Below are 18,504 nucleotides of genomic sequence, written 5' to 3' on the forward strand. Positions count from 1 at the left end.
TCAGCCTGGGCTGCTTCCCCTCTGCCTCCCCTACCCCCGTTCACTGCTCCCCCCACCACCCCACACGCTTTGGTGGTGGTCCTGTGAGGAGATTAGCAAAGATGAGTTAGAGGTAGTGTGAGGAGAGTGGAGCCGTCAGCCCACCCTAGACCGTTCCTTTACTTACACACACACACACACACACACACACACCCCTACACCCAAGGAAGGATACTGCGGGGGAGGGCGGAGACAGCACCAGGTGGTTCCAGACCTTCACTCTAGGTTGCTCACACCCAGAGGCCCCGCTCACAGAAGCTGTCCTCTAGAGGCCTGGCATCGTCATAGTTTGCCTGGCCAGCAGGGCTCAGGTTCAGTTCCGTCAGCTTGCTGTTTCCACCCGGGGGTGAGGGGATACTGTAGGCGGCAGATTTGTAAGTAGGAGTCAGAATATTTAGGTTTTAGTCCCAACTCTAGCACTGGCAGTTCAGGGAGGTAATTTAACTTCATCACTTACTTTTTAAAACATGTGCGTAATGTCTATAATCATTACTGGGAAGTAATAGGGGTTACTTCAGTGAGGGTCAAGAAGTTTAATTGTGAGCCCGTATGTGAAAAAAACTTTGAAATCTCTAAGCGCTATACAATTGTAAGGTATCATTACCTGTTCAATAATTTTAATCCATTTTAACTGGCTGTGAGACTCTAATACCTGGCATGGTATTATAGTTCTTGAGGGTTTGGTTTGATCTGTAGTCCCTGTGGTCCTTCCTCTCAGATTGTAAATTCCTTGAGAGCACAGATTGTGACTTACTCATTTTTGTATTTCCTACTGCTCTTTATGTGGAGAAGAGACACAGTATTGCTATTGAATGTTGTCACATGAAGACCAAAACTCTTAGTCTATGTGATTTGGTTTGCTCCTACACACAGATAAATCAAATGCCTTGCATGACTTGGAAATCAGGGATAGTATGAAGAAAGAAACATGGGATCAAAGGGGTTCAGGGAAACATACATTAAAATGTTACTTGTGGTTTTCTTTGGGAAAAGGAAACCTTGAATTTATATTGTATACACTTCTGCTTAAAGTTTTGATGCTGAGCATATATGACTTTTTTGTTTAAATTTTTTATCGGGCTATAACATTCACACAGTAAAGTGCACAAATCCTAAATGTACACCTTGATGAATTATATATATATATATAATGCTTATTATTTATATATTACATTATTTACATGTATTACTTACACATGTATTTATATATTACATATATTATTTACATACAATATTTATTATAATGATTATTTTATTTTATTATATATCACACATATATGATATTATATACATATAAAATCACCATCCACAACACAACACAGAGCATTTCCAACATCTGAGAAGACTCCCCTCTGTTCCTTGATAGGTAAACTCCCAGTTACCACCATTCTGATTTCTATCACCACAGATTAATTTTGCTAGTTCTTGAACTGCATGTAAATGGTATCACACGGTATGTACACTTGTGTCTGGCTTCTATTACTCACCATATGTTTTTGAGATTCATCCATGTTGTTGTGTCTAACAGTATTATTTGTTCTTTTCTTAAATTGCTGTATACATTCCATTGCATAATTATACCACAATTTATCCATCCTACTATTGATAGGCATTTAGATTATTTCTGTTTTTGTCTTTTATGAATAGAGCTGCTATGAACCTTCTCGAATAAGTCTTTTAGTGAATATATGCACTTATTTCTCCTGGGTAAATACCAAGGAATAGAATTGTTAGGTTTGGGGTATATGTTTAACTTTTGTAGATACTGCTAAATACTTTTCCAAAATGTTTGAACCAATTTCTATCCTTACAAGTAATGTATGAGAATTCTAGTTGTTCCACATCCTCACCAATATTTGCAATACAGTCTCTCTTTTTTTTTTTTGCAATATTGCAACATAATATTTTTGGAATAAGTGTATATTTTACAATAGAAAAAAATGCGAACAATATGAATATTTCCATGAGTGGGTAGAGGGAAGAAGTCACTAGTGACTTCCTTCTACTTCCCATGTCAAATAAAATTCTTCAACTGTATCCTCAGCCCAGCACATTTTCTTTTCTCCTCCACTCCCACTTCCCATGCTTTCTGAGCCTACATTTATTCAACAAATATTTATTGCCTACTATGTGCCAAACACTGGGCTGGATGCTAAGTGTCCAAAGGAAAACAAAACGGATAGCTCTTTTGGAATTTATAGTTTACTGAGGAAACAGACATTAAATAAAAAATAAACACAGAAATATATCATTACATATGATGATTAAGAAAACCAGGAGGTGGCATGAGAGAGGATAACACTGGGCAGGGAAGATTTCCCTGAGGAAGTCTTCTATAAGGCAAAGTTTAAAAGATGGAATAAAAGGGGACCAAAGGAACAGCAGCAGCAATGAGGCAGGAAAGAACTCAGTGTTCAAGAAGCTGACAGAGTAGTAACATATAATGGAAAATAATCTGAAAAAACATATGTATCTATATACACATATAACTGAATCACTTCACTGTATACCTGAAACTAACACAATACTATACTTCCATTTTAAAAAGAGAGGAAGAAGCTGAAAGAAGATCAGTGTGGCTGGAACTTAGCAAGTGACAGGGGAGAACTGCACAAAATGAGGTTAGAAAGACAGGCTGAGCCCAGATCAGGAGGGCCTAGACATAGATACCTCTAATCTTTTCATCCAACTGGGTCCATTCTTTCTTTGCAAACACTACTTAAGATTCACCTCCTCCAAGAAGTCTTCTTGAATAACACCGAATTATTATAATTAATATTTAATTATATCATTGTTCCAATAACTTCATTATATAATCTGTAGTTAATTGTCCCTTCATTCTGTTTTCTGAGAATATATTGGTTTATCCAACAGATGTGGAACAGGGCCTTATGTTTCCTCTTTTGCCCATCTCCTCCAAGCACCCAGCATATCAGGGTTGCTCTGTTGACAGTAAGAGTGTCCCTTAGCCCTGTGTTTTATTCCAAGAAAGCTCTTGGAGTCTAAGCAGTTAATCCCTCGGGTCCTATTTTACCTGGCTTGAGAATTGACCCAGTTTCAATGCCCTGGAGCAATAAAATTTCCCCAGGATCCACACATATTTTTCTGAACACCTTCCTTATCTGCATAGTTAATCTTGCCCCCCCCCTCCCCAATCACCAGATTAAAGGCATCTTCGCTGTTGCTAAGGGAATGAGGCTTGGGCAGGTGGGAGTGAGTTAAAGGATGATACAGCAGGGAGTCAGGCTGGTCAGCAGGAAAAAACCTCTCAGCTGTGAGGAGAGACAGCAATGCAAATACATTTCCAATGCTTCTAGGCCAGTTTTCCCCTCTGTGGGTTTACCTGCTTCTCTCTGAAAGCTTTTAGGATTAAAAAAAAACAAAAACACTTCTGATGTCTTAAATTTTACAATGTATATATGGCTTGTGGTTGGTTAGTTTTCATAAAAAGAGGAAGCTATTGTCCATCTTGCCTGGTCATTTTGAAGTCCTTGTGAGGAGAATGGACCATCAAGAGAAGGTCCCTAAATGCTGTTAACAACGTAGGGATATTTTAAGGTGAGAAGCTAGAGTTTTGGAAAACTTGCATGTGGCAAGGAGTGTGACTGTGCATGCTCCAGTTTTTACAGAACTCCCACCCTGAAATGCATATATTTTATCTATTTACTTTAATTTTAGCAATAATGTAAAATTATTGCTGGGCTGTTGTCACTCTGACAGATCACCCTAACAGCTCAAAGGTTAAATATGGGTTTTTCCCCAGTAATTTTTATACAGTAACAAGGTGAGGAACATTTTAGCTCATAAATTATTCACCAAACCTCACAGGCATAATAGGCTGTGTGCATATTCATCAGGTTATCATCCATTATTCATAAGAAGTTCACTTCAACTGTTAGAAGAAAATGAGGTTGTTGATTGAAATGCAGAAGAAATGTGGGCTTTTGTTCTCCCCTCCTTTCTCCCATCTGAGTAAGTCTGGAAGTTTCCATCAAAAAATGATATTGTAGGGAAAAAAATTTATTCCTGACATGCAGATGTGTCGATAAGAGGAAAAGAAAGCTTGGAGTCGGAACTAAATTGGCAGAATCAACCACCATTCATCTAACTTAGCTAAAGGTCCTTGACTCCTGCTTCTACAGAGATTGTGTTCAGGAAGTGGCAAGTGGGGGGGTCCCCTTTCTTGCAACAAAAGAGCAGCTTCAGCAAATCTGATAGAGTTAGTCCTTACATTAAGATACAGGTTGCATTCTACAGCCCAAGAAGCATTTATCACATATTTTCTGATTTGACCTTCACACCCAGCTTATGAGTTAGGAATAATTTTCAAGATCAGAAAACCGAGGCTCAGAGAGGTTAAGTGACATGTCTAAAGCCAAACAGCTGGTGAGTGAACCACGACTGGAAGCTACATTTTCTTCCATAGTCCGTGTTCTTTATATTCTGTCTTCCTAAGTCCTCTGGATGATAAAGCCCACCATTCCCAAGATAGAGACATTTCACATTGTTTTCCATGAACCATGGCTTTTATTGTTTTCTTTTTAATATCTTTATTATTTCTGTGAACTACAGAAGCAACATAGGCTCAAAAGCATCAAATAAAACAAAGTTGTATGGAATAGAGAATAAGAAATGTCCCCAGTGCATGGACAGACAGTTAACTGCCATGCCTGCCAGCCTTCTTTGCCACAGGAATGAGGACTCTGTTCAGTTAGATCCACAGATTTGGGTTCAGATCTGATCATGGTCACTGAGTAGCTGTGTAATTTTGGACAAGGTAGCCTCTCTAGGCCATAATTCCTCATTTATAAAATGGGGATAACACTTCTAGAGTTTTTTAAGTGTTAAATGAGACTGTGTGTATGAAACCCAAGCGTCAGCATTTTCCTCCATCTTAAAGGTCCCTTCTCTCTAGCAGTCAGCCCTCCATACCCACGGGCACTGTATCAGAGGAGTCAGCAAACCAAGGATTGAAAATAGTCAGAAAAGAAATGCCAGAAAGTCCCAAAAAGCGAAAGTTTAATTTGCTGTGTACATAGTATTTACATTGTATTTACAGTATTTTACATAGGTATTACATTGTAGTAGGTATTATAAGTAATCTAGAGATGCTTTAAAGTTATACAGGAGATGCATAGGTTTTATGCAAATACTATTTTACTATTTATGCAAATATCATTTTCTACAAGGGACTGAAGCATCCTCTGTTGGTTTTTGGTTTCTGTGAAGGGGAGGGGGTTCTGGAACCCTGCAGATATGGAGGGAAGGCTGTGTATTTGGGGAAGTGAATGGAGGGCAAGTCTTGTCTCATGCTTAACTCCCAAGTCTTTTGCTGGACCACTCACTTGGCTGCTAGTCACAGCCCAGAACTCCTGGGGTGGTTCCTCTGGATGAAAGGCAAATGTATTCACAGGAGGGCACAGCTGTGAATTCTCAACATGACTACACAAGGTTGTTCTTTACTGAGGAGTTGAGGAAAAGCAAAAGAGAATTCCAATGAATAAGGGAAAGCATTATATTTTTTATTTTAACTTTTCCTATAATCCAAGTGAAAACCAGCTAAAAAATTCAGTCTTAATCGGATGGAGGTCAGATCCTTGTCTGGCTGCTTCCCAGTCCCTAATTTGGCTCCCTGCCCTCAGGGCTGCTTCCCTCCCTAGGAACTCCTCCTTCAAAGCTCCACTCCTTTCTGGGAGGCCCCAGGCCCTTCCTCCCTCTGGTTCCTCAGCTGTACCCAGAAGTACATTTCCCTAAATCAGACACATTCAGTCTGGAAGAGGTGAGTGTGGGAGGGAGGGTAGGGAACGGAGGGGTGCCGTGAGCTCTAGCACACAGTGCACCCAGCAAATTCGTCCAGAGAAGCCTGGCACTCCAAGTCCAGACCCCTTCCAGTCCCTTGGCCAGACTGAGATGCAGATGAGGCTCTATTCTTCTAAGTGCCCTTTGGAAGGCAAATACACAGACACAGACACACACACAGACACACACACACACACACACATTTGAACAATAAAATAAAATCTCAGTCCCTAAACCAGCAAACGGTGTATAGTAGTATACGTTGCATTTTTAAAAAGCAGTAAATGACTCTGATGCAGGTGGTTCAGGATTGCACATTGAGAAAAAGTGATCCAAACCTGAAGAGAAAAGACACTGTCCCAGGATTTGCAAGGCTGCCCCAGTTACTGTGGAGTTAGATCTTTACATTATCATGCAGAGCAGTGTTAGTGCCTCTCTTACAAAGGCTTGCCAGCAATAAGAAAGGAGGGTCCATTTCTGAGTCATGTATCTTGTAATCCTTGTTCCCTTAGTTACACAAAGACTAGCCAAAGCTTTGAAAAGGCTGCTCCAGAGAGCTTGATTGGATTCTTCCACAAACCTCCACCCTCCCTCTTTGGGCTGGGAAATAGGAGGTGGTTTTGTTCTCTAGTCTTAAGTCAAGAGCCCAACATACAGTAGGTGTTCAATAAAGGTAAATCAAAAAGCTCCAATCAGCCTCATTAACTGGGACTAGGGGACCCTGCAGGAAGAGGCATATTCTCTGAGCCCTTCGAGGACAGTTTCTCCATCTCTACTGTAGTGCCAATTTCTGCTGTAATTTTCCTTTCAGCATCTGTCTTGCCCAGACACACTAAGAGTTCATTAGCCTTCATTCTTGGCTTTTCCCTCTTCTTCATCCCAACATTATTTTTTTTAACACCTTAATTGAAGCATAACTGGCATATAATAAACTGCACATGTTTAAAATGTACAATTTGACAAGTTTTGACATATGTACACACCCATGAAACCATCACCACAATCAAGATGGGGAACATATCCATCACCCCCAAAAGCTGTCCAAAGTCCATCTCTTCCCTCCTGCCCCTCCCACTCCCTTTATACAGACAACCACTGATCTGCTTTTTATCACTACAGTTTGTATTTCCCACAATTTTCTATAAGTGGAATCCTTTAGTATGCTCTCTCTTTTGGTCTGGCTTCTTTTATTCAGCATAATTGAGATTAACCATGTTGTTGTGTGGATCCACAGTTCATTCCTTTTTATTGTACAGTGATCTCACAATTTGTTTATCTATTGACCTGTTGAGGGACATTTACGTTGTTTCCAAGTTGGGACTGTTACAAATAAAGCTGTAATAAAATATCCATGTATAAGCCTTTGTGTGCCCATATGCTTTCATTTTTCTTGGGTTAATGGGAGTGAAAGGACTGGATCATATGGTATGTTTAACTTTTAAAGTCCTGTCATTCTTTTTTCAAAGTGGTTGTATCATTTTACACTCTTAACAGAAGTGTATGAGAATTCTATTTTTTTAATTGAAGTATAATTGATTTACAATATTGAGTTAGTTTCTGGTGTACAGTATAGTGTTTCAGTTATACATATGTATATTGTTTCATATTCTTTTTCTTTATAGGTTATTATAAGATATTGAATGTAGTTCCCTGTGCTATACAGTAGAACCTTGCTGTTTATTTTATACATAGTAGTTTGTATCTGCTAATCCCAAACACCTTATTTATCCCTGTACCCTCTCCCCTTCAGTAGCCATAAGTTTGTTTTCTAGGTCTGTGAGTCTGTTTCTATTTTGTAAATAAGTTCACCTGTGTAATTTTTTTAGATTCCACATGTAAGCTATATATGATATTTGTCTTTCTCTATCTGACTTACTTCACTTAGTATGATAGTCTCTAGGTTTATCTATGTTGCTGCAAATGGCATTATTTCATTCTTTTTTATGACTGTGTACATATACCACATCTTTTTTATCTAGTCATCTGTTGATGGACATTTAGGTTGCTTCCACATCTTGGCTATTATATATAGTGCTCCTATGAACACTGGGGTGCATGTATCTTTTCAAACTAGAATTTTCATCTTTTCCGGATATACATCCAGGAGTGAGATTGCTGGATCATATGGTACCTCTATTGTTAGTTCTTTACGGAATCTCCATACTGTTTTCAATAGTGGCTACACCAAACCACAATCCCACCAACAGTGTGGAGGGCTCCCTTTTCTCCAGTGTAAGAGAATTCTAGTAGCTCCACATGCTCTCTACTACTTGAAATAGTCTTTTTAATGTTAACCATTTTAATAGGTGTGCCAACACTGTTTTAGTTTTTTGTGTGTTCCTGAAGGGGGGAGGTAATTAGGTTTGTGTATGTATGTATATATTTTTAGAGGAGGTACTGGGGATTGAACCCAGGACCTTGTGCATGCTAAACATGCGCTCTACCACTGAGCTATACCCTCCCCTCTGTTTTAGTTTTTTGAATTGGTATGCATTTACATTGTTCAAAAGTTTAAAAAAAATTTTAAAGGTACATAGTGAAAAGTCTCACTCCCACCTCTGTCTCCCCACCCTACGCAATCACTTTTATAGGCATCCTGTGTAATCTTACGGAGTTTCTTCACTCAAACACTAATGAATATTGTTTTCCTGCTCTTTTACACAAAAGGCATCATGTTAGCACATGGCTCTGAACTTTTCCTTGTTTTCATTTAAAAATGTTTTGTAGAGCTTTCTCATTCTTTGTTACAGTCATACAGTATTTAATTGTACGGATGTACTAAGATCTATTTTACCAGTTCCCTATTGATGGTGCGAACTAAAAATCGGCACTTGCCATCTGCCTCTACAAGGATTGGATCACGTTGGCACCTGCCATCTAACTCTGCTTGGATTAAATCACAAGCCACTGCAGCTGCTGGCCTCCAACACGCCCTGAAAGGAGTTCAGGATGGAGGTCAGGAATGAGGCACTCTGTGCTCTGGGAAAACTGGCTAAACAGGCCTTCAGATAGTTAGATATTTTCAGGAGAAGATTTTATGAGCCCAAATTCTTGCGTCTCCTCCTATTTAGAAAAACACTAAATTTATCAACGGTGACAACTGCTCCTTGTGACTAGCAGCAAGCCTCTGCCTAAGTGTGTGCTTGATTGCATATAAAACCCCCTCTTCCCTGAAATCACATATAATACTGAGTTCTCCTCTGTCTCCGCAGAACAGTTTCTCAGAGCTTTCTGGGATGCTGTCTCCCAGGCTATAGTCCTCATTTTGCCCCAAATAAAAACTTAACCCCCAACTCTCATCTTGTGTGATTTTATTTCAGTTGACAATGGAATCATAGATTATTCCTCATCTTTTGCCATTAGTGACATTGCTGCAGTAAACAGCTCTGTATACCCAGTATTTCTCATAAGCGCAAATACATTTGTAGGAATCATTCTTAGAAGTGGGGACGATAATTTGTAATTTTGATAGACATTTGCCAAACTAACCCTTTAGGTGTTGTACTCCCACCATCAGTAAGTTACAGTCTGCTTATCCAGAGCCTTGCAAGTAAAGTTAGCGAATGTTTGGATTTCTGCCAATCTGAAAATGGTATCTATGTGGTTTTAATTTGCTTTCTTCTTATTAAGAGTGAGAATGAACATCTCTTCATAGGTTTAAAAGTTCCCTTTTTGTGAAATTTCTGTAATTGTCATTTTCTTTTTCTTTTAAAAATTTTTTTGAAAAGTTTTTTAAATTCTTTTCCAGTTTCATAGATTTAATTGACATATAGACATATAGTACTGTATAAGTTTAAGGTGTAAAACAAAATGATCTGACCTACGTACATCATAAAATGATCACCACAATGGGTTTAGTGAACACCTATCATCTCATATAGATACAAAATTAAAGAAACTGAAAAGAAATTTTTTTCCTGGTGATAACTCAGGGTTTACTCTCTTAACAACTACTTTTCATAATGTAGAGCAGTGTTAATTATCTTTATTGCATTGTACATTGCATCCCTGGTAAATATTTATCTTATAACTGGAAATTTGTGCCTTTTGACTAACTTCATGGAATTCCCCTTCTCCCCAGATACTTTTTCTAATGATTAGTCACATGCTTATCACTCTCTAGGAGTTCTTAACCAGCAGGGAGGTTAGCCCTTTGTGGTACAAATTGCAAACATCTTTTTCCAATTTGGCATTTGTCTCTTGGCTTTATGGAGTTTTCATCCCTGACACCAATCCTGTTGATGAATCCTGGACATTAATCCTAATATTAGTCCAGTTGTTTCTGCCTGGAAAATATTTCTGGAATTTCTTTTTTCTAACCCACTGCTATTTCCCTAGGCCAGTCTGCCATCATCACTCCCTTAAATGACTACACTGTATTCTAACTGGACTCCCAGACATACCTCCACGCTGGCCCCTTTCTAATCTAGTCGACATTTGGTAGCCAGAAAGCTATTTCTCAGATAAAAACATGATCATGTCACTTTTCTGCTGAAAACTCTTTGGTGGCTCACCAGTGCCTGTAGGATAGCATCTCCCTGGGCTCCAAGGGCCCCTGCACAGAAAGACTCCTGTTCGCCTCTTTAGCTTCATCTCTCTCCAGCCCTCACCTCCCGTGCCATGCTCCTCCGGCCATACTGAACTTTCATGTCTTTCCTCTCCATACGCTCTCTCACCTCTAGGCCTTTGAATAAGCTATTCCCTCTTTGAGGAACCCTCTTCATTTGCTTAACTTCCACTCACCCTTCAGATTTCATCTCAGACATCACTGCCAGCACGAAACCTTCCCTGACCACAGAAGAAGAGATTGGAGACCTCCCTCATCCGGTCTCATAACTACTGTCCTTATGTCAGCACTAATCACACTATATTTCCATTATTTGTTCCCTTTGCTGTCTCTCCCATTAGGTAGACTAAGTTCCTGAGGATAGGGACCAAGCCCTCTTCTTCTCTATTATTTCCTTAGTGCCTCTCACAGGGCCTGGATAACAGGTGCTCAATAAATAGTTGTTAAATTAATTCAAGAAAGGATGTTTGATGAACAACTAAATGAACATCTTTGTCTCACTGCAGGGACCCAGGAGAATGAAGACAACAGAAAGGCTCCGGATGCCTCTCCAAGAAAGTAGCCAATTGCTCCTTAATCCCACTTGCCAGAGAAAGCAGTGGCTTGTGGCCCCTGCATTTCTGTTGGTGATCTCATTTGGCTCTGTGCTGGCATTCAGGAGACCTGGGTCTCAGAGTGTTAAGCAAAATACCTAACATCCTGAAGAGGAGGCACTGATCAATCTGAGGGCAGCTTGCTTTAGCTGGAGCTCCATCCTGGAGCCTTCCTGGGGGTCAAGAGTTAACTCTTTAATCACTGGACCATGGAAAGGTCCAAAGGTCCAGGGAGGAGGGGTTCCATTGGAAAGCTGCAGTAGTGGAGAGAGTTTGAGGAGAGGCCTTGGGGCAGAGGCTATTTACTATACAGTAGGAGTATCCGAACTTCTAACACCGGGTAGGGCCTGACCAGAATTTATAACCTGATTATCAGCTTTGCCCACTACCCCTCTGCCTTCTCAGGCTTGAATTTGCTCTTTTCCTTTCCTAAGACAGAGTGTAGGTTTAGAGCCGGAGGTGACACAAAGAATTCACAGATGGTGTAATTTTTCTGGCAGATGATGAAACCGAGACTGCTTGGAGGTAACAGATTAAAAACAATGTGAACACACTAAACAATGTAAACATTAAAAACAAGGCTTGGAAAATCACGCAAAGCTGAGTTTGAATGCTGGCTCCACAGCTGTGTGACTTAGTTCAGACACTTAACGTCTCTGAAATATGGTCCCTTGCCTGTACTTCTCCTCAGTCTGCTATGGACATGAGGTGGACAATATCTGGCAGGTCACTGGTGCAGTACCTGATCCACATGCGACAGGGAATAAGTGGGAGCAGAAGAGATGAGGACCAAAGTCAGCTGGCTGGTGACAGAGTGAGGACAGAACTAGTGTCCCTCCGCTATACTCCCATCAACATGGGCTGCTGTAGTCAACACAATTTCAGGGTCCCTGAGGGCCCAGAAAGAGAAATAAGGGAAGTTTCCTTTCTTAGGTCCACTCCTTTATTTCCTGAGGCCCTGAGCATGGGGTAGGCTGGGTATAGACTAGTGACCTCTCCAGTTTCAGGCTTTGGGGTGGAATCAGTTTAGGTTCTGATTTGTGAAAATTAGATTACAGCGAAGAAGATGTGGCTGACCTGACTTATTCATTCATTTACTCACCAATTACTGATTGCAAACTTTATGCCATGAAAAGAGCAAGGCCCTGAGGGTAAAAGTCTACTAAAAAAACCCCAGTGGGTCCTGTTTTGTTTTTTTCCAAACTGTGGGTTCTGACTTGTTAGTGGGGTGTGAGATCACAACCAGAACTGAAACAAGGAAAGAGAAGAGACAACGCTACAGTGCAGTGTACACAGGATAAATACTGGGTCATTAAAGTTTCAGTTACATATACTTACAAATGTATGTTTACTGGGTCACGATTTAAAGTGTATTACTGTGGATTTAGGTCAAAAAAGTTTACAAGTCCCTGTACCAGAAGGTGAGCTTCAGGAGAGTAAGGGCTTGGTTTTGTTTTAGAGCTGTGCCTGGCATGTGCAAGTGTTCCACAAAAGAAGTGCTGAATGAGTGAATATCTAACACTGTGCCTGCCTTCAAGAATAGCAGGGTCAGAAATACAGGAAAAGGCAAATATTATAGGCTTTATCATATTAGTCTGAACCAAGTAAACAATATGAATCTATTGAAAGGGAACAAAAAAATCTTAAAGAACTCCAGAAACAAAAAGCCTTGGAAACTGGACTTTTACAGTAATTTAGTCATGATAGGCAGTGGGAAGTGATAAGAACAAAACAAAATAAACCAAAACAAAAACACTGACTTGGGAACCTGGGAGCCAGGACAAAAGACCTGATTCTGTAACCTGTTCACTGTGTGACTTGCACAAGTCTCTTCAGTTCTTCTTCTTTTTTGAAAAAACAGGGATACTCAAGCAAGCCCCGCCTACTACACAGGGTTGTTGTGAAGACCCCATAAAATCACGCATTTTAAGGATGCTCTGCAACTGTAATACAATCCTGGAGACAAAAGCAAGAGGTTGCTAAATCCAGGTGAGTACAGGTCTTTTCAGTGGTTTAAGCAGTTTATCAGCAAATATTTATAGACTTCTAACGTTTACCGAGGGCTTTTCTTTCCAAAGCTTTCCCTTTCCAGATTCTTTTCTAATATTCTTATTACAGTGTAGAATGTAAATTCCATGAGAAAATAGTGTTGGGCTGTCTCATTCAGCTCCATCTCTGTACCTGTACATAGCAAACGCTCAGCAGATTATCTTAAAGTGAAGAATGGAAGGAAAAACTTAATTGCTGCCTTAAAGGATGGCGTCTTTGCCTTTAAGAAGAGTTAAGTGAGCAGAGAAGCGATACACAGAGAAAATACACATAAGGTACCATATGGGTGCCCGTAACAGGTACCAAATGAAGGGCAGGGATCACAGGCACTCCTTGGTTATCTTGAGTATGCCAGTTTTAGTGCTAGCTGTAGTGGAGGGCACAGCACAGTATGTCTTTACTTTTGGTGAGAAAGCGACAAATTAAATACCATCAGCTTGTCGGTAGAACAGAGAGGCAGCGAAAATTGAAGTAAGTGATTCTCTAATTTAGAAAAGGACAGATGTGAACTGGACTATGAAAATAAATCTTTAAGGACCTGAGGATTAAGTCGGGTTTGGTAGGAGGGGAAAGCGTGATAAATCAAGGGTTGATATATCAGCCAGTTAGAGGAAATTTGTAGAAATCTATGCCTCTGGTAGAAAGACTGTCAAGGTGAAGTGACCTTGAGTTTCGGTGCGTAGGTTGAAAAAGGCTCCGGGGGATAGGTTAACGGTACTGCCTCCAAACGCCCAAGAGAGAAAAGATCCTGTTTTCAGACAATACCTGTACTTGGTTTTCTTACAGTCGGGGGACGAGGGTGGGGGTTGGAGGACAAGATCCAGTGGGCGGGGCCGGGGCGAGTGGGCTGGATCATGCGGGCACTCCCTCCAGCTACTGGAGGCCGGGCGAAGGGGCGGGGTTTCCGGTGGCAGCCGCACTCGGGCGTCGGGTGACGCCAGGCGGACGAATTGTCACGTGACACGGAAGTGACTACGAACAGGAAGAGGACGAAAAAAATAACCGTCCGCGACGCCGAGCTGAACCGGACCCGCAGCCACCATGAACAGCAAAGGCAAGGACAGGGGGCGGCTGAGGCCGTCGGGGGGAGTAGTCCTGGCCCGGACCGAGCGGGCCCGGAGCCCAGGGTCACCAAACGCCAGGCCTGGGGCAAGCTGCGCCCGCTCCTGGGCCAGCTGCAGTGCCGGGGTCTGCGCCAGACGCCTTCGTCATCCCTAAACTACGGCTGCTCGCTCCCTCCCGGCCCTTTCCCCCTTAAACTATGTGGCGCAGTTTGGAGCCGCGGGCTCGGGTGGTGGGGGGGCAGTTGAGGGGGAAGAAGGTTTGTTATGATGGGCATCTGGAGGAGCAAATGGGGAGTTAGAGCTGAGATTTGGGTAGGCCAATGGAGAGCCGATGGAGGCGGGGCGCCACGCTCCGGAACCACAGGCAGGCCCCCGGGCTTAACCAGCGAAGTGCCGGCGCTGGTGGGCGGGCCGGGCGGGCCCGAAGGGTCTCTCTCCCCTTACCCTCGCTGGCGGCTAGAACGCCTCCCAGTTCGTGTGTCATACATTCCCCTTAACCCCCTCTCCGGTCTCAAGATTCACTTCCACCACTCACGCTTTATCTGGAAGTCGACCTTGAGTAGGAACCTGCGAGGTAGATGATTACAACCGCTGTGACTCACAAGATCTTGGCCAGTTACAACCAGGGCTTTGGGGACCACCTAGAGCAATGAGACATGATGTACCCTTGAAACATGGGCAGGATCGGGTCCTCAGACCTGCCCTGCTTTCTAGAAGAATCTTGGTCCCATCTAGACTTTGCTCTTACACCATGTCGGCTACAGAAGAGAGCCTTTCCTGTCCAGTTAGGATCCAGTGTCTTGGGTTATAAGGATGCAAAGAGAATGCTTATTTTCTTGGTTCCAGATTTGCAGTCTGTTTGCAAATCTTCTGCTTGCTGCGGCTAGGTTAGCCACCCAATATGCCCTGCCCTATTATGGTGGCTTTGTGTGGTAGGCAACATGGCACTTTTTCTTGTCTTCCAGGTCAATATCCAACGCAGCCAACCTACCCTGTGCAGCCTCCTGGGAATCCTGTGTACCCCCAGACCTTGCACCTTCCTCAGGCTCCACCCTATACTGATGCTCCACCTGCCTACTCAGAGGTGCTTCCAGTTTCCTAAACTTGAAGTGAATACTCTTGGGTCACATTTTCAGTCCTTAGCTAAGTCTGACTCCACACATCTATTTACTCTCCAGAAACAGGAGAGAGTGCTCACGTGAATAATCAAAAACACTGTATAGTTCAGCCATTTCTGTTGGAATTGAGAGTGCATCATCGGATTATTTCATGTTATTTGGCACAGGCTGAGGTTAAGAAGATGAGTTTGCGTTCCTTGAGCCTAACATTAGCTATAGCAGGAAGTGATCCAGGAGAATATCATATCAAATGGCAGTGGAAAGGCAACTTGTGTGACTCAGAGTGTAATGTGCACAAGGAGAATGAAGAACTGACTAATTGTGGGAGAGGGTATAGCTCAATTGGTAGAGTGCATACTTGGTCTAGCATGCGCGAGGTCCTGGGTTCAATCCCAGTACCTGCATTAAGTAAATAAATAAATAAACCTAATTATCTCCCCACTCCAAAAAAGAAAAAAAAAGAATTGACCTATTAAAGAGATCTGAAATAAGAGTGTCATAAAGTAACTTGTTGCCTTCTCTTCTACCTCTTCTAGCTCTATCGTCCGAGCTTTGTGCACCCAGGGGCTGCCACAGTCCCCACCATGTCAGCTGCATTTCCTGGCGCCTCACTGTATCTCCCAATGGCCCAGTCTGTGGCTGTTGGACCGTTAGGTTCCACAATCCCCATGGCTTATTATCCAGTTGGTCCCATCTATCCACCTGGTTCAACAGTGCTGGTGGAAGGAGGGTATGATGCAGGTGCCAGATTTGGAGCTGGCGCTACTGCTGGCAACATTCCTGTGAGTATGACTTCATCACAAAAAACTCAGCCCTTGTGTATGTTAACGTTCGGAAATGACTACCGAGTCTTCCTTTCATCATCCCTGGATAATAGTTGCCGGTATCGGCGCCACCATGTTCAGTAGTCAGGCATAGAGCACCTGATGGGGAAGAACTGTGGCAAGTCAGTAGTGTCTGGCACATTCACCGGGGTCATATTAATCAGATTCCTTTGGGTTCCTGTCTTAGGAATCCTGCCTGCTGCTTTTCCATTTCACACTGGTACTAGTCTGGTAACACTCCTCATTCATTTCATAAGCATTTACTTAATATTTGCCATCAGCATGGCATTGTATTAGGAACCATGATGATTAAAAAAGTAGAATGCATAATCCTAGTTAACTTGCAGGGATTTTAGTTATGTTCCTTTACGTATGGGAATTAGAGGCCAAACGGTCCTTGCTAGGGCCAGCCATCTACTCAATAACCATATCCTAGAGACTAGGTGAGAATGCTGTCAGTAGGTTGAACCTTCAGATTATCCAGGGGCCACTTGAAAACTGTTGAGGGACCCGTGAAAGAGGGCCATAAACCTGGTACCCCCTGGACTGCCCATATTCAGAAGGTATCCATGGGCTTTACCTTGGACCCAGAATGCTTTAAGCGAGTGGCGGGTTCTGTCTCCTGTTTGTATCTTTGGGCACAGAGAGTATAGACCTGCTTTACCCAAATTGGTATCACAGCTAGCTCCTTGAGATGCCATTGGTTAGCACATTGCCATCTTCCTGACTGGTCCTCTTTCACTTCTGTCCACTTCCCTTGTATCAGCTGCCCTGTGCCCAATCAACCTTGTCTTTTCCTTTCAGCCTCCTCCCCCTGGATGCCCTCCCAATGCTGCTCAGCTGGCAGTCATGCAGGGAGCCAATGTCCTCGTAACTCAGCGGAAGGGAAACTTCTTCATGGGTGGCTCAGATGGTGGCTACACCATCTGGTGAAGAACCAAGGCCACCTCTGTGCCGGGAAAGACATCACATACCTTCAGCACTTCTCACAATGTAACTGCTTTAGTCATATTAACCTGAAGTTGCAGTTTAGACACATGTTGTTGGGGTGTCTTTCTGGTGCCCAAACTTTCAGGCACTTTTCAAACTTAATAAGGAACCATGTAATGGTAGCAGTACCTCCCTAAAGCATTTTGAGGTAGGGGAGGTATCCATTCATAAAATGAATGTGGGTGAAGCAGCCCTAAGGATCTTCCTTTAATTCCTCCGGAGTAATACTGTACCATACTGGTCTTTGCTTTTAGTAATAAAACATCAAATTAGGTTTGGAGGGAACTTTGATCTTCCTAAGAATTAAAGTTGCCAAATTATTCTGATTGGTCTTTAATCTCCTTTAAGTCTTTGATTTATATTACTTGTTATAAATGAACTGCATTAGTTGTCTGCCTTTTCCTTTCCAGCCTCTGCCCCACGTCCCACCCTCAACCCTAGTCTTCCATTCCTTCCCACCAATCTCCATTGAATCAATGGTGCAGGACAGAAAGCCAGTCAGACTAATTTCCTTCTCTCCTTGCACTTCTCCCCATTTGTCATCTTTTAACTAGTCTTTCACAAGGATCCTCTGAAACCCCCTCTGTGCCCCAAGCACAGACCCATTACTTCTGCTTTTGCATCTCCTCAGGCAGATGTGGAGGGTGCCTTTAGGACCCTCATAGCTTATCTCTTCATACATGAACCAAACCCAGATTTGCTTTGGTGCCAGAAATCCTGAGATTTGTTTTAACAGAGGATATCAGCGCAAACTATTGTAAACAGCAGTTTGTTCATAATTTGAGGGGCAAGGAGGAGGATGCATTTAAAAGCCTGATGACTCTAAAGCCAAATTAAGGGGAGTTTTCAGATCAAAAATTGGTTGCCATTTATTGTCAGTGTCTGATGCAGCCACTCATGGCTCCCAAGAATTCCTAAGCTGGGTTAATGGGGTCACGTTTTGAACACCTCACTACAAAATGACTTGAGTCCAGTGAAATCTCATTAGGGTTAAGACTATTTCAGGGATCCTTAATATTTTGATTTTTGTTTTCTAAAATTGGATTTTATTTTATTTTATAATTTCAGTTCATCTAAATTTTGTGTTCTGTACATGTGATGTTTGACTGTACCATTGACTGTTATGGAAGTTCAGCGTTGTATGTCTCTCTCTACACTGTGGTGCACTTAACTTGTGGATTTTTTATACTAAAAATGTAGAATAAAGACTATTTTGAAGATTTGAATAAAGTGATGAAGTTGCATTACACCTCACTTCAAGGATTCTTCACTCATCTTGTTTTTAGATCTCTTCTGTATGTGTCTTCTTTTATATCCCACCTAGAATTCAGATAGATGCTGCTTTTGTTCCGTTTTTAAAATAATTGCAGGAATACAAGGTTAAGATTTGGCCATTTTCAGGGGTTCCATTCTAGATGTTTAACTTTTCTCCATTTTACTTCCTAAGCTTTTTCAGATCCT

General features: G+C 42.0%; 1 protein-coding gene across 2 annotated transcripts; it reads left to right on the forward strand.

The window, feature by feature from the left end:
- Positions 1-13,945: 13,945 nt before the first annotated feature.
- DAZAP2 (DAZ associated protein 2) lies at positions 13,946-18,297 on the forward strand. 2 transcript variants are annotated; one of them, XM_011000982.3, is made up of 4 exons: positions 13,946-14,101; positions 15,077-15,195; positions 15,766-16,011; positions 16,858-18,297. In XM_011000982.3, exons 1-4 carry the CDS (start codon positions 14,089-14,091, stop codon positions 16,984-16,986), a joined length of 507 nt encoding a protein of 168 aa, XP_010999284.1. In that variant the 5' UTR covers positions 13,946-14,088; the 3' UTR covers positions 16,987-18,297. The 2 variants fall into 2 exon arrangements, with proteins under 2 accessions (XP_010999284.1, XP_010999285.1); XM_011000983.3 differs by having other exon boundaries at positions 15,766-15,934.
- Positions 18,298-18,504: the final 207 nt, after the last annotated feature.

The sequence above is a fragment of the Camelus dromedarius genome, chromosome 11, assembly GCF_036321535.1.
Source record: "Camelus dromedarius isolate mCamDro1 chromosome 11, mCamDro1.pat, whole genome shotgun sequence".
Classification (NCBI taxonomy): domain Eukaryota; kingdom Metazoa; phylum Chordata; class Mammalia; order Artiodactyla; family Camelidae; genus Camelus; species Camelus dromedarius.

What these genes read in the sequence shown, in the direction of transcription:
- DAZAP2 (XM_011000983.3), top strand. An exon ending in CTCCACCTGCCTACTCAGAG is followed by an intron (nt 15,196 to 15,765) that starts GTGCTTCCAGTT and finishes TACCTCTTCTAG; the next exon opens with CTCTATCGTCCGAGCTTTGT. An exon ending in TGGTCCCATCTATCCACCTG is followed by an intron (nt 15,935 to 16,857) that starts GTTCAACAGTGC and finishes TTTTCCTTTCAG; the next exon opens with CCTCCTCCCCCTGGATGCCC.